Raw genomic sequence first — 16771 nt, forward strand, 5'->3', positions numbered from 1 at the left:
TTTCTTTTTTCTATTTAATTTTAGTATTTAATTTATATCTTTGTAGAAATGGACAAATTGAAGAATTCTGTTAAATATTGTTAAATTCTGTCATATTTGAGTTTTATTAATGATATAATTTTTTCAATCCGTATTGATATTAAAAAAAAAAATTTATTTATTGCTACAGCCCCACCATTACAAATTCTTATGAGTTGCCACTGCTGTGTAGTACGATATGATAATTACCATTATTAATACCACCATCAACAATTTTCCTCCAGATTAATCTGCTCTTTGTCAGGACTAGTATTGCTAAATTATATTTTAGTCCTATTCTGATTGGGCCATTCTATTTCTGCTATCTTGGCATCCTGTTTTGCTAGCTCTAATTCACACAATGTTGAATGCCAACAAGTGTAATTTCTTCCTAATGTCTTCATTTTGAATATGATGTTACCATTCATGCCATCTGTTCACTTCCCTAATTTTTCTCAAAAACTCATATCTACTGGCTCTGGTCTTGATCAACTGCTTTATTTGTAACCCATCTCCCATATCCATAAGTTAAAATGGAACACCATCTTGTATACTTCTAGTTTTGGTTAATTTCTCTCCCATTTCATTAAATTTATTCAGTTGACATCCCACTATACTAGCTCCACTTATTGTGTTTATTTCTTATTTAATTTACCATCTTCACTAAAAATTGTGCCTAGATAGCTAAAAAAATTTATTTGTTACAGAAGTTCTTCATCGAGAATTCCTTCTGGTTTTCATGATTTTGTCTTTATATTATTGATTTCTTACCAAATTTGGTATTAAAAAAAAACAACAGTATTGCAATGTTTTCCTTTATTGTAAGCTTAATAACTAATCAAATCTGGATTGTGTGACTAGTTATTCAGTCTAGCCACAAAATGCAGAAAAGTTGCACTGGATTTATTTTAAAGAATAGCATCTTCATAAAAATAAAGAGTTAAATATCTTTGATTTTGATGTTAGGTTCAATGCCACTTTCCCCCATTCATATGATGAATAATATGAAGATAGTAATCATCCTAGTCTTCACTTGATTTTACATCAAACTATTTTCTTGTACCTCCTCCAAATCTAAATGATTGCTTATACCTAAAATATAGATTATATATTGCTCTGTATAATGTTCTGTTTATCCTATGTAATTGTAGTGTGTTGCAAATGTTTAGCTTTACTCTTGCATCTTGTATACCTTCTTCAGATCAGCAAATCTTAAATGCTTGTGTATTCCAATGATTTCTCAGCTATCTGTCTTATAATGAAAATCTTAAAACCCATACTTACTTTGAACCCAGCTTCTTCTCTTCACCCCCCCTCCCAATTTCTCTTCCACACTTTTTCTTAATCTCTAATCAAGTATGCTTGCATAAATCTTATACGAGCATTAATTCTTGTGTTTGCATGTTTAGTTTTATTGCCATTTTTATAGACAAATGAATGCTCTTTACTCCAGTCATCCAGAATTTGACCTTTGCACTATGACTTCTAAAATTATGTAGAGCAGCCACTGTAAAACTTTCACATATCCATATCTGAGCATTTCTGGTTGAATATCGTCAACACCACTGCTTTTCTGCATTATTGATATGTACTCTGGATTACATTCTTGAATATTTTCTACCACTGTTTTTTGTTACTGCTTGTCATTAACAAGCCTTCAAAGAAATTATTCCTTACCTCATCCAGAATATCTTAAGTTTTTATATCATCTCTAATTCCTTTGTTGTTACTCTTTCTCCATTTCTAAGCTTTTTCAACAAAATCCAGAAATTTTTCCACCTTTATGATATTTATCTTCTGTATTCTTACCAAATTCTTACTATAACTTTTTTAGCTAATTTTACACATTTATTTATTTATTATACATATTGGTCCCACCCAGTGGTGAGCTATAAGGGGCTCGCCCGAGCCCCTTATAGCTCACCACTGGGTGATTGTTTGTCATAAAAACTTCTATCGCAACAAAATAAATTATTTTGTTTATAAAAAATTTGAACCATTTCATATGATATTATAAAAATTTTATTCTTATTATATTTTGTTAGTTAAAAAATGTTTTTCGTATGTAAGATAAATTAACACAGATGATTGTGTACAAATATTTCATGTTTAGATCATGAAAGGTTTGTTTAAAAATCATAGCCTTTATAGGTTGATTGGCATTTGTATTAATAAAAGTTTTCGTGTGAAATACTGCTTTTTTTTACTCGACGATGCGAGCCCTTTGTTAAAATTTCCGTAGCTCACCACTGGTCCCATCCCAACACAAACACAAGGTCCCAAGACCTATTATAGGGCTGTGTGTGTGTGTGTGTGAGAAAATGGTTAGAGAGAAGAAACAAATTTGCTAATGTGTTCAGAGCTGAGGGTTGAAACAGTATGGTAGAAGACTGTTCCAAACAGCTAAAGTTAACTTGAATGGAGGAGGAGAATGAGGCATTCATTCAGTAAGTTTGGTAAGCAGCTGATCATGATTAGAGGTGTGGAGGAATGGTAGTAGCCAATTTCAGTGGAGCAGCATCCATGGAAATACTTATAGAAAGACATAATGCAGCAACAGGGTATCAATGGAAAGTGACTAAAGGAAGTCAGTGAGAGAGAGAGAGGGTGGGGTGGGCTTGCTAAGCAGTAGCTTTCTTCTGTAAGTCAAGAATTCTGAGGGAATGCTTGATTATGGAGCACCCCCAAATGTGAGAACATTATCCTAAGGGCAGACAAATTTGAAATTTATAAAGTGTCAAGAGTTAAGCAGAAGTGAAGTATTGTTTAGTATGAAAAAGAACCAAGCTTTTTTGGATGCTGAAGAGGTTATGGAGATGATGTATTTGTGCTAAGATGGGCAAGATAAGTCATCTGAAGGAAATTGATGTTGGTTCACAAGCAGGATATTGTCAAACCTGAGAGAGAGAGTGGAGTGGGGGCTTCTTGGAGATGAGGCAGGATTACATTTTGATAAGATTAAAACTTGCCAAGTTATTCACATCCCACTTGATCATGGTGTTTGATGCATTAATTAAAGATATTGAAGCTTGAATTCGACTGAACATTACAAGATTTTGCAATTGAAGAAGAGAAATGAAGAGTACTGTCATCTGCAAACCTATCATTGATGCATAGGAGGAAGAGTGCAGATGAAAGCATATAGCCCTGGGTACTCCAGCATTAATGGAATAATCTCATGACTTGCAGTGAATGACCAGAGAAAAAGCTAGCAATTCACTTACAAAGTGTAGGACTACTATAACATGATAGCTTGGTAACAAAGCCATGTTCTAGACTCAGATGCCTTTGAAATGTCAAGAGCAACCACTTGAATTTTTCCACCATGGCTAATATCCAAAGCCATATAAAGATTTTTTCTGTATTCTCTCAGTACATCTGCTGACTTAGTTGCTAGGAACTTTTGATATAATATCTTCTTTCCCAGAACTGTCTCTTTAACTTTTGAGTCCATGATGTTAGCATTTTTCTGTTATTATTCAGATAACCTCGCCAACTTGCCTCTCTAGCCAAATCAAACAATGTTTTCTTCAGTGTTGCTACTGAAACTCCAAGATTTAGTGTTTGTTTTCAAGCTTTTTTATTTTTTCTGCAATAATATTTATCCAGTTGAGTCTGCAGTTGAAATCTACTTGATTTTAATCCTTTTTTAAAACTTTTAAATATTTTTGCTTTTCAGTATATTTGTTTTTATCTGAGCTAAAAACTAAACTGGGATCACTTACTATTCCAAATTCCTTGTATACTCTTCTGTCGTGGGCAGCTTGATGATATTAGATATCTGTCATAATGTAGTCAGTAATACTGCTTATGTCTTTTCTCTATGTTAATTTGTGCACAGATTTGCATTAATGTTGGAGCAGCATTAGTGATAACTAGTGTGTGTCCTGAACAGAAATCCAGCAGGCTTACTATTATTATTATTATTATTATTAGCTGTGCTTTTCTCCAGATTTTGGCATAACATTTTAAAGTCTGATATTTATTTATATTCTGCTGTTTAATTCTCCAACAAGACTAGCTGCTTATTTTTCTTTGTCAGCAACCTTCTTTAATTATTAAAAAAATTCCTCTACCTCTTCCTTAGTAGAACCTACTGTGAGACGTATACAAATACATTTCATTGTACAGGTCGGTTCCCCATTTTGAAATGTGCCCATATCACTGCTTGTAATTGTCTGCTGAGACTGCCAAGCAAGAAACCAGGGTTGAATGTTCCAGGTGGTAGGTGTACACTTGCTCATCCATGAAATATCAGTATTACTAATATATTTTTGCATTTATTCCTGTTAAAGATTCCCCTAATTGTTTCCTGGCTTTGTGTGATTCCTAAAATTAAATGCAATATACTAATGCTTCGTGAAGAAGGCATTTTTCGACACATAAACATTGCATCATATTTGCATTAATAGCCTGGGTGTGCTTTCAAAATAAATACACCTTTGAGCCCTTTGAAAAGATGTAAAGAAGGTGCAGCAGGTCGAATTCTTAGCATTCTAGTAGTTTTAAACCACTGAGAAAGCGAGGCTGGGTGAGCTCTGAGGCAGTAGCACCTAGAGGCTGTGATTAGTTATGTGTCAACCAATCCAATTGAATGTTGTCATTTGTCATGAATTGCTGTTTTTGTTTTCTGAGTTTCATCTGTTTTTCATGCGTGAAGTGTGAACTGACATGATAAGCAAGTTTTTAATATATATATAATTTTCCATAAAGTTAAAACTTTTTTTGCCTATGTTTACAATGGGGAAACAGTATTGACGATCTACTAAATGTCCCGTTTTTCTGTCAGAACTACTCGAAGGGGGTAAGATTCGTCGTCCTCTTCTAAATTTACAGAGCATGCACAACGATGCAAAAACTGAGTATATGAGACACTTCTCTATTTCACAATACAGTACAGTAGAATGGCTAACTGGATGTGAAGTGTGGTCAAGACTTTTTTTGTTGCCTTGTTTATTATTCTGCAGAGAGAAAGGCATTTGGAATAAGCATGGATATTCTGACCTTAAACATTTAACAGCAGTGCAAAAATATGAGCGCTCCTAATCACATGTTCAATCATTTTTAAATCCCAAGATGTTTGGAAAACAAAGAATTGACATGAATTGAAAAATTGTGATATTTTTAAAAAGATTAATTGATGCTGTTTGGCTAAGCAAGGGCTTCCTTTGAGAGGCCATGATGAGTCTGAAGATTCAACTAATCAAGGAACTTATATAGAATTTTTAAATGTGCTCCATGAGTATGAACCTCATTTAGACAGTCATTTAAAGGATTAGACTGTATTTCAAGTAACTTCTTCCACAGTACAAAATGATATTATTAGCACTATATGTGACGTGGTTAAAGATGCTATAAAAAAAAAAATTGCCACATTTGTGGCCATTATTCTGGATGAAATATATGATGTCATGTCAAAATTGCAGCTATCATTTGTTTTCCATTTTGTCCATAACGTGCAACTACACAAAAGGTTTACAGACGTAAGTGATAATAGAATGTCTAGTGGTCTTTTTAAACATGTTGTAAACAGAGTTGAATTTAATATCAAGAACAAGTTAGTCGGACAAACTTATAATGGTACCTGTGTAATGAGTGGCCATATTAATGGCTTACAGAGGAAAGTTATTTAGCAATATTTACACATTGCTTTGCCCACATTTTGAATTTAGTTCTGAAGCAAAGCATCTCGAATTTGCAACGGCAAAGGATTACAAATTAGGATTACAAATACAAATGTTCAATGTGACGGCTGTCATTCATGAGAATTGACATCAGACATGGCACGACACCCTGCACAGCAGTAAAGAGGGTTTCAGCTGTAATTCCTGTCACATGATGGCGAATAGCTTCTTTCAACATGGCCAATGATGTCGGCCGACCTCTGGCTGTGATTTCAAATAGCCCCATAACCAAAAATCACAAGGTGTAAGGTCTGGAGATCTTGGTGGCCATTCGTGCGGGGAAAGAGTGACTGAGGACACAGTCATCGCCAGATGTCGATCGCAGCAGGTGCTGGACAGCACCTGTGATGTGCAGAGGTGCTCCATCCTGCATGAATGTTACACTATGGAGCACTTGCCTCTCTTGCACATTCGGAGTTCTGATAATACAGCTTAACTAAAAGTGCTTTATCTCATAACAATAACATGCCTCACCTTGGCAGAACATTTAACTTCAGTAATAAACGTTAAATGATGAAAGTTTAACTTCAGTATTCACGACATCTGAAATTTACGTACCTCACGGTTTATATATATATAGTGACAGGTAGCAGCTCTGGGATTATTAGCGCCACCTGTCGGTGACAGATGTAACTATTCTGACAATAAAATTTTTCATTATTAAAAAAAAAATCCCATGTCTTTCTGTGCATTTCTGTATAAACCACATTATACTACTGTCTATACTTTTCGAATTACTGAATTTTTATTTTTTCTGTGACTTTTGGATCACCCAGTATATGCCATTTTCAGAAAATGACTAATACAGATAACTTTCATTATACACAGGAGTTGTGCTCTCAAGAATCGCCACGTATAGCTTGTAAAATGACCTGGCATAACATAGTATTGACACTAAACACAGTATCTTGCGAGATGAGGCTCATCTTCTCCGTAGAAGCAGTTTTATCTATGAATGCCTTTTCAAAGAATGTTGCAAGGCTCTTTTACATCATCCAAACCTGTATCAGAACAATTTTCTCTCTCCCCAAAAAGTTTGGAAGATTCTCATTTTATGTAAACATCAAAAATAGTTTCAATATTTATTAATATATTAATTTCTAGCATGCATTAGCTGTTTTTTGTATGTCTTGTATTCCCACTTCTTTGATTTGCTTGTTTCTTCATACTGATGATGATGTACTGTTATTTTCAGTACAAAATATCTGTACTTTTATTTCATTGAAGTTAATTACTGTGGTTATCGTGTAATTTGTTTATAGTTATGCCACAGGTACATTTTAAAGATTAGACATACCTTTATATATTCTTAACAATAAATTTTTGCTTATCACCCTTCTAACATGCTGCACATTTCTATGAATGTTTAGTTGCCTTTTGTAAGTTTTGTCTTATTTTCTGTTTGCCTGATTTGTTACCAGCAATTATTATTTTCTATTCAAAATATTTGCTTATTTTGATAAATAAATCTTTAATTCTTTCGTGTTTACATGTTGGTATAAGATATAAGCAGAACCTCAGTACAATAGCTCATTTGGTAGCAGAGGTGGCCATTGATTGGAAAGAACAGGGCTCAAATCCTACATAGGTTGCAAGGAACCTTTAATAAGGCTTTTCCAACAGATGAGTTAGCTAGTTTCACTATGAAACTAGTCATCAAATTGACCAAGAAAGACCATGGAGGCACAGTGGTTATATAGGCCTTGGTTGGCTAAGTAGTTAGCCTACCTGATATTCAACCAATAGGCTGCATGTTCAAATCCCACTTGAAGTCTGAAGTGGCTTGAAAAAGTTTCAGCTTTGCTCTCTAGCACAAAACTATGTAAAAATTAAATTATAAATAGAAAAAAAATATGCTTAAGCCCACCCATGGTACAAAATGTATTATAGGTTTGCAGCTAACCTTTCGTGGGTGGGAGATAAACAAAAAAAAAAAAAATAGGATTAACCATCCCATCATAAACATTGTTTATGTGAAACTAAGTTATTTGGTCATGATAATCCATAATCTCATCTTTCCTTTAATGTGTTATGAGAAGATTAGGATTTACTAATGAGTTTAGTTAGGATGAGTTGAGATATACAGGCAAGTAAGTTTTTAGTTGCCTGTATTCTTAGTATAAGAATATAGGGCTAAGAAGTTACTTGCATGTATAAGTAGTAAGAAAAAAATTCATAGAAATTTTAATATATATATATTACCTATCTTGATGGATGTTAAATTCATTATTCTGAAGATTATTAGTGATCATAAACAGTCTCAGGTAAATGTTTTATATTCCTGTGATTTTTTTTTTTTTTTTAGATGGTTCATATTATGTAAATGAGCTTTCAAACCAAATTCAATAAAAGTGATTGTATTTAGCCTTCCCAAATATTAGTTCCACAGCTTTGTTGTAATGCAAGCCCTTTTAATACAGAAACAATCCTTTTTATTTATTTATTTTTTTTTTTTTCAGTTACACAAGTTGTACTTGTGTAATCATGTCTTTTCTGCCAGCAAAGGTTGGTCGATTGGTAGAGCCTCTGCTACTAATGGCTCGCAAAAAAGTTAAGCAAGTTTGAGTGTGGTTAGTAGTTGGAAGGGGTTCAGTCGTTCGATGCTGTTGGCACACTCTCCCTCGATAAGTCTTTGGACTCCCTGGAGGTGTCACATAATAATAATATCCTATTTTAGAGAATGCCATATCTAAAATGCATGCAGTCTCTGACATTTCTTTAATATATAATCAACTCTCGTGGTTAAGTGGTAAACATTTTCAAAAAATAGATGTTTACTGGCTTCAGAAAGTAGCTCATCTGTTGACTCTCATAGTCATTTATTGCTGAATATATACCTTAATTTTATTTTATATTTCTAGTAGTTCCTATAAGTCTGTTAATCCTGTTCTGATGAAAATTGAAAGTACTAAAAAAATTTAATGTTTTAGGGCCAATTGTTGCTTTGTTGTGCTTCTGCCTTCTTCCATTAAAGACATGTAGATTGTCTGAAAGATGTGCAAGCCTTAAAACCAGTTTGTGCAACATTCACTCTGCCAGTAGGTTGTATCTTTTCCTAAGCTTACATTCTGAAAGAGAATGTGATAAGAGACATTAGGTTGTGAAATGACTTAGAACAAATATATAGCAGAATTTTCACATTGTGGTAGTAAGGAGAGAGAGGAGAATGACTCAAATTTGAAAATTGAGCAAGATTTATTTAAAATATTACATTTTTAACATGTTGGCAATTTCTTTTACATTGTTCTGAATATTTGTTTCTGCTATGTCTTTTCCTCTTGTGCAATGTTTCAAAGCTTCTGATAACTGCTTTTTTTCCCCCTTCTTTTTTTGTAGGAAAGTGGATTAACACCTTTGTTCTTTTTTCTTTCTTTTATCCCTCACATATTCGCCAAATATTTCCTTTTTTTATTTTTGTCAAAACACTTGTGCAATAATCTGATGGTTCACGTTTCTTGATTTTTTTTTAAAGTATAATAGCATTAAACTTCATATAAAGAAGAACTCTTAAATTTCCTCTGACCTTGTCAATCAGTTCTGGGTCCTGTGTTGCTATTAAGTAATGACAGTGATTGCAATTTTTTATCATAGAAAGCAAACATTCATTTGCAGATATTGGAGTTCTTTCATGTTGATATTCCCTCACTGGAAACTCTTTTCCAACTGACATTGCATCATATACTCCAGAGCCGAGTTTCTCAATTTCTATTATATATAACACAAGCTTTTGCCATCCAAGTACTTTGGCACCTGCTTACTTTAAATTGTAGAGCTGAGTAACAAAACATACCATCAATGAGAATTTAATATGGTAGGCAAAATCCAAAGTAGTTGACTTTATAAAATGATAAATAGTGAGTGATTTCCACACTTATGCCTAGTAATTTTCATTATAGAAAATGCATATACTTTAAACATAACCCTTAGCATAAAGCACATTATAACAAATGATCAGAGTTGGTCAGTATATGAGGTAGCAGTGGTCTTTCTCATGGAAAACATGTAGATATAAGCATTTCATTCATATTTTACAGAAAATTGTGATTAGGGCATCTCTCTCTCTAACTCGGGAAGAAGTTATTGAGGGCAACAGTGATTAATTAAGTACACGTTTGAGGTACGGTACAATCTAGAGTTTTCCTCCTGTGATGACTTGCAGGTTTCCCTTGAGATTCTAGTATAGTACTAAGAATAATCCATTTAAGAATCCAATAATTCAGCATTTCTGACCTTATTTTGTCTAGCATGTTTATTATATAATATGTCATATATATATATATATATACACTCTGTATATATACACCCTCTGTCCAAAAAGAAACCGAACTTTTCAAAAATAGAAACTAGTGGCGCCATCTGTTGTATCTTTTTGTTGTCGAAAGCGGCAACCTTCATTAGTGTTGTCAACTGTTTATGACATAATCATTAGAAGCTAAGTTATAGTGCCAAGAGCGACAGTATGTTTTGACAAACTGTTGGTCGTCACGATATTCATGCCATGCGTGATGAATTCTCGCTATCAATCGCTTCAAAACTTCGGGATAAAACTCTCCATTGACCATTTTGGCCAGGCAGAACGAATTCTTTGTGGATAATGCCCTTGTTTTTACTCGACTTCTCCAAGCGACTTTTTTCGGATGCCCCTCTTCTGGTGGTCTCCACTCAGCACTCTGTTTTTGGCTCATACGCAAAACGCTGCATTTCGTCACTAGTAACGATCATTTCAAGGAAGTTTGAGTCCTTACGAGTGGTTTTAATGGGGTCCTTGCAGCATTCAATTTGATACATTTTTTTGGTCGTTGATCAACTTGTGGGGAACAGATCTTGAATTCAATTTAGGAAGACCTAAACTCTCAGTCAATGTTGTGCACAGTTGATTTTGGAATCCCCAATTCATCTTCAAGAAATCTGGATGATTTTGGGTTTTCTTTGATGAAATCGTGCACTTTTTGGATGCTAACTTCGCTCAGTTCATTTTTTGGATGGCCTGGCTTTTCGTCGTCCTCAAGCATCTCACAACCACTTTGATATTGCTAAAACCACTCAAACTTCAGTATGGGATAAGCATTCATCATTGTATGCGTTTTGGTGAAACTTTTACGAAGTTTAACACAAAAGTTAATCGCAGCTCTCTGTTTGAAACTCATTTTCTTACTGTTTGTCAAAGCACACTGTCACTCTTGGCAACTCTGCTTCTAATGAAACAAATGTCATTAACAGTTGACACAACAATAATGAAGGTTGCTGCTTTCAACAACAAATAGATACAACAGGTGGCGCCACTAGTTTCTTCCATTTTGGACAGAGGATGTAGGTATGTACTATGCTTCAAGCTTTTTTTGTACTCCTTCCTTTTTTGCAGCCATGTTTTCTAATTTATTCCAATTAGAACATACAGTGGTCAGATCAGAGTGACATTCTGTATATCCTAATTAGACATTTGTGAGAAATTTTTGCATTATAAAATATAAATTTTATAATGCAACAATTTTTATATTGCAATATAAAAACCAGTTTCTATAGCATACAGCATTTTTTTTTAAAAATCTTTTAAACTATATTTAAAAGACATCTGTTGAGATAGTGAAGTATTTCACTTTTGTTATAGTGTTTATAGCATTTCATTGACTGTAATTGTGTGCTGTAATATTAAATCATTATCACAAAGAGAAATCAAAAACAATTCCTGAAGAGTGCTATTTTCACCATGTGCTTTCAAAGTGGGATTCAAAATCACCTTTGCAGGTTAGTTTCTGATTTCATTTTTCTATAGAATTCAGCACATATCAGTTGGTTCATACACATTGATTGCTTTTTCTTCTGTGATACATAACAATACTACAAACATTTGTCGAATAGGTATGTGTTTATATGCTACTTGTGGAGCACATTTTTCTAAATTAGCTTCATCACCCAAATTGAACAGTGGTGATCAACTTTGGAAAACCATTTGCTACAGTTAAAAAACAAAGTTTACCAATAAGAAATAATAAATAATGACTGTTAAATTGTGTTATTGTATAGTAGTTTTTTGTATTGGATATGCCGTAATGAGCAACTTAACAGCAAAGATAATGAGCATCTGTTGGTATATGTATACCAGAAACCTATTTGATATTATATTTACAACTGGGTTACCAGTTCTTTTTAGTTTGTGTTGGATAACAAGTAACTCACTGAATTTTGTATTCCTGAGTTGTCAAAAATTTCTATTCTATTTAATTCAAGACATTTTCTTTTATTAACTATTACTGAATAATTACAATATTTTTTTTATATCATAAATTTAACTCATTAATAACATTTTATTTTGATAGTTATAGTAAATATTTTGATGAGTGTTATTTATTCAAGAATGAAAGTTATTTTATGTTTATTTCAAAAATGTTGATTTGCATTATGCACAAACTGAATGCAGTTTTGAGTGCTCATACATGTTGTCTAAAAGTGCCAGTTAAAGATAATTGCAAAAATATGAATTTGAAACGCAAATTATGGATTTGAAAAATGTAGCCTATTTAAAATGCATCCTAGACTTCTATAGGATGAAATAAGCTATTGTATAGTAGAAAAATCATATTTGATATTCACATCTGAAGAGATTTTGCCACCTGTTATGTGCAGTGGTCACTGAATGCTGTTTATAATTTCATCTGATGCTTCTTTATATATATATATGATTGTTAAAATTGGTATTCTGTTTTTTGATTACTGTACAAAACTGAAAGAATTATAAAAAAAAATTCTGGTCTTCAATTTATTCCTAGTATCAATTGAATGCCAAAATTTTATTTAATCATTTCAGTTTCAAGTTAGGTAGAATTTGCTCTGTATCACACTTTTATGTGAAATTAGTTACTATGTAGGAAAAAAAAAGTTTATATTATTTCTTTTAAAGGCATTTGAGGTATGTTGGTCAGCCAGAAATAGGAGATAAAAATAGAGCCACCCTTGTGCGCAGCTGCATTGATGTAGGAACCTCCAGTAATCTTGTTCAGTTCTTAAATGAACTTGGATTCAGGTAATTTTTATTTTTTGTATAGTGTTTGTTAATTTTATAAGCAATTTTCACTTCTAACGAAATAAGTCTCTCCTTTATTTGTTACTTTAAATCAAATGTGAAAAAAATACTCATGCTATAAAAGTTAGCTTTTTATTCTTTCGACAAATAAGTTTCCATTATTAATTGCCTGGAAGTGCAAACATTTAACAAGTCTTAATATTCTGAGGGAGAAATTTATGAAAATAATTGTATTGCGATATATATTTTTTTTTTCATTTGAATTTCTTTCCACATTTCCTTGTAATTAAAGGCAAGCAGAAACCTACTGCATATTAGCACTGTCAGTGGGCAGGATTACATAATACAGAAACTCTGCTCTAGAGACCCAAACATTATACTTTATGCTGCCAGCTAATAAGTGAGGTGATGTTCTTGCATCGGATGGTGATATAATCTACCACCTGAATAGCACACGTTCATGCACACAGTGCAATTCAAAATCCTCTTTGTAGATTAGACTATGAAAACATTATACACTTCTCTTACCAGGCCAGGAAAACTTATATCTATTTGACCACCTCCGGGATAAATGAGCATGTGTATAGAAATGATTATGCAATGCTGAATGCGATTTTATGTTTTCGATTTGAATAGATTGGTAATGACATTACACAAGGATAATTGTGGGTACAAGGTTGAAATGCATGTCCACAAATGCCAGAAATAAGGGAGAGGAGTTTTTGGCATTGGTCAGCTTGACTTGGCTAAAAATTATAGGCATCAGGGAGAACTGGTTGACAGAAAACAATATAGTTACAGGGATAGGATGTAAAGGGTATTGTATTTTCGATGAGGTTAGAGGGAATAGAATGGGAAAAGGAGTATTGCTGATGATAACTTAACTACAACCAACAAAATTAGAAGTTAACACATTCGCTGCCAACTAAGAGTATACTCATAGTTGGTATATGAGCCTCACAAGCCAACTACAAATATACTCTTATGTCGATTACTGACCTCCTAAGAATGAGTTTAACCCATAGTATAAGCATGTTAATTTGTACCCTTGGCTTGTGAATAAAGTGGAGAGCACGTCCAAGGGCTTGGTAGAAGGAAAATAATTTCAGTAAAAGTATAGTATATTATAAGAGGTATTGTTGCATAAACTGTAATTATTAATGCAAATAAAACAATTTTTTGAAGTTTTTTCAACATATGCATATATTATATACGATATCATCATCTGAGTCATCGCTAGAGTCGTCTGTAGAATTATAATCATCTTCGGAATCAGAACCAAATAATTCATTCCATTCGTCATCGCTCATATTAGCATTAGCTTCTAATTCTTGATCGGTAAGCTTTCTTTTACTGGCCATGGTGTAATCGAAGGTTTTTATTTAGATAATTTTAAATAATTGTAAGACTAGACGCAATAAACCTTACTGCACTGAATGCTGAATGTCATTGACTCTGCACTGAAGTTGCACAATCATCAGCGCATGCAAGACATAGGTGGGAGGTGATACAAGATTATTCATAGTTGGCGTATGAAACAACATTCTGTCTGGTACGCCAGCTACGAGGTAACTCGTACTGGCCGTGTAAAAGTGAAAATGCTTGGTATGCGGTAACAAACTATACCCGAGGAGCGTGGCAGTGAACATATTAAAGAGGATTTTTGGTCTGGGGGAAATGGTTCGTTTGAGGTTGTCTAGTGTGCAGTAGAGGCCAGTAGGACAAACAGTAGTGTTGATTGCTGCTATAGACTGGGGGAGGGGGTCTGCAGGAAGATGTGGGTGTCATGCATCAGCAGATTAACACAAGTACAAGATGAGAAATTATGATTGGATACTAACTATGGGAACATAGATTGGAGGAAGGAAAAGGGGGGGGCATGACAAGAGTGAAGTGTAATTTATACAGCTGTGAATGGAAAATTACCTGAGACAACATTACAGAGGAGACCAGGGATTAGAAAGTGCTGGATCTGGTAATGGCATCAGAAGAAGTATCTATAACCAACATGGACACTCTGCCTCTAATTGGGGAGAGTGAGCATGTGGAATTCTCCATCAAGAAAGGGTTCATGTTACCTATAAAGCTGGTATTTCAGGCTGAAAGACTCACTGACCATGCACTAGTCAGGATCCTCTGCCTAAGCCCTGAACGTGGCTCTGATTATTCTGCACAACCATAATAGCATTTCGGAGCAAAATCACTGCAAGAAGAAAGTGTTAGGGTTGTAGAAGCTTTTTCCATATAAGCTGAAATGAAATAGCAAAATAGGAAAGATTCACCCCAGCCCTCAAATACTCTAATAGCATTTGGGGAAGCAGCAAGAAGAAAAAAGGGGAGGGACCAGTCTACAGATAATATAACAAATGTATATTACATGAAGTAAAGCATTGTCCAGCATCTTGACATTATCAGAATGTAATTTTATGTTGCTACATAATTCCATCAGCCACCATTTGCTTAATTTTTCCAATTTGATTTTTATATACATAAATTACTTTAAATTTTTCTAAACCTTTAATTGACCTCTTTCATGAGCAAGTGGATTTTTTCATCCTCCACTTCAGACAATATATATTTTGTTGGGGTTAGAGACAATGAAATGGTCTCTCTTCACTGGATGCTTCTTAAAATTAGTGATAGTCTTGGGCCACTTATCTCTGATTGGCTACCAGTGAAGATTGCACTGCTCACACCATCTATGAAAGTTAGATTAGGGCTAAAATGACCTTGCTTGCTCCCTATAAGGGAATAAAAAGGTATTAGCAGATAAAAATTACAATTGATATCGATCAAATGAGAGCAGCATTTTTTTTTTTTAAAGTTAGTTATTCAGAAATGAAAAAGCAAAAATGCTTTGAATGATAAAATACAAGCAGTCAATTTCCGATACATTTGTAATAACTTTTATTTATTTTATGTATTCAAAATTATATTAAGTAATTATTCCTAATTATGTGAAGTATCACTTTATTTTTCTACTTTGAGTTGTTTGTTTAAAATTCATGTGTTGTACTTGCATATAATGTAAATAAGTTTATTACTTTTTCTGGGCAAATATTTAGTTCACTAAACTTACTAAAATGTTAATAGATTAAGTATTTCACTGGAAATATATGAATTTTAGTTAATTCATTATGAGTAGATTTACATGAAGTAAAATAAATAACCAGGTTTTAACTCAGACAATTTTTATTACAACTAAATGTTTCTCTGATGTGCTTCATTTACGGGGTGTGGCTGGCTATTAAATAACGAGACAAGGTGCAGTGGGATGGGCTTGCGGCATGAATGAGCGTGAAGGTTCTAGATGCAATTGAGATAAGCTGTAGCTCGTAGTTAGTCTGTAGGCAGTTATAAAAGAAATGTGTGAAGTCACTTTGCCAGAATGTCTAATGCCATTGATATCAATGGTTGAATGGGTACCAGAGGGTCAAACAGTTAACCAGCATTATTACCTTGAAGTTTTGGCCAAACTGAGAAAACGAGTGAGGAAGAAGAGATCTGATCTGTTGAAGAACAATGCTTGGATTCTCCATCAGGAGAAGGCTTCAGTCCACAGTGCACTGTCTGTAAAAGCAGTATCTGGCCGATAAGAAGATCCCAGTGTCGGACCATCCTCCTTACTCGCCGACTTAGCTCCATGCGACTTTTACCTGTTTCCAAAGTTGAAATCTACATCGAAAGACATTTTCATTCAGTGAATGAGGTAAAGAAGAAAACGGCAGTGCTACTGAAGCAGATTACCTGATGACTTGCAGCACTGCATAGATAGAGGAAGGGAGTATGTTGAAGGGGATAACAATTAAGTGTACAATTGTAATAATAAACCACATTTTTGCAACTAGTCTCGTTATTTAATAGCCACACCTTGTATATGACTGACAGCATCTTCAGGAAACTAAACACAACTGGAGGAAAACATTTTCCCAACAGCAGTTATTTCTATAAATTGAAGACTGGAATGATAGTTTTATCATGTGTATCATTAGGTATATTATTCACAGCTTTCACATGCAAGCCCTGCAAATGATTGCTGGCATAGTAG

General features: G+C 33.9%; 1 protein-coding gene across 1 annotated transcript in view; it reads left to right on the top strand.

The window, feature by feature from the left end:
* The window catches only part of MED18 (mediator complex subunit 18), a 61757-nt gene that overhangs the window by 21338 nt on the left and 23648 nt on the right, over window positions 1–16771 (top strand). Inside the window, exon 4 of the mRNA XM_090414623.1 lies at window positions 12601–12723. Within this exon, the coding sequence (XP_090270749.1) occupies window positions 12601–12723 (123 nt within the window). The remainder of the gene's footprint in view (window positions 1–12600; window positions 12724–16771) is intronic.

Source organism: Typopeltis vanoorti, chromosome 25 (assembly GCF_054136105.1).
Source record: "Typopeltis vanoorti isolate ZY-2024b chromosome 25, IOZ_Tvanoo_1.0, whole genome shotgun sequence".
Lineage (NCBI taxonomy): Eukaryota > Metazoa > Arthropoda > Arachnida > Uropygi > Thelyphonidae > Typopeltis > Typopeltis vanoorti.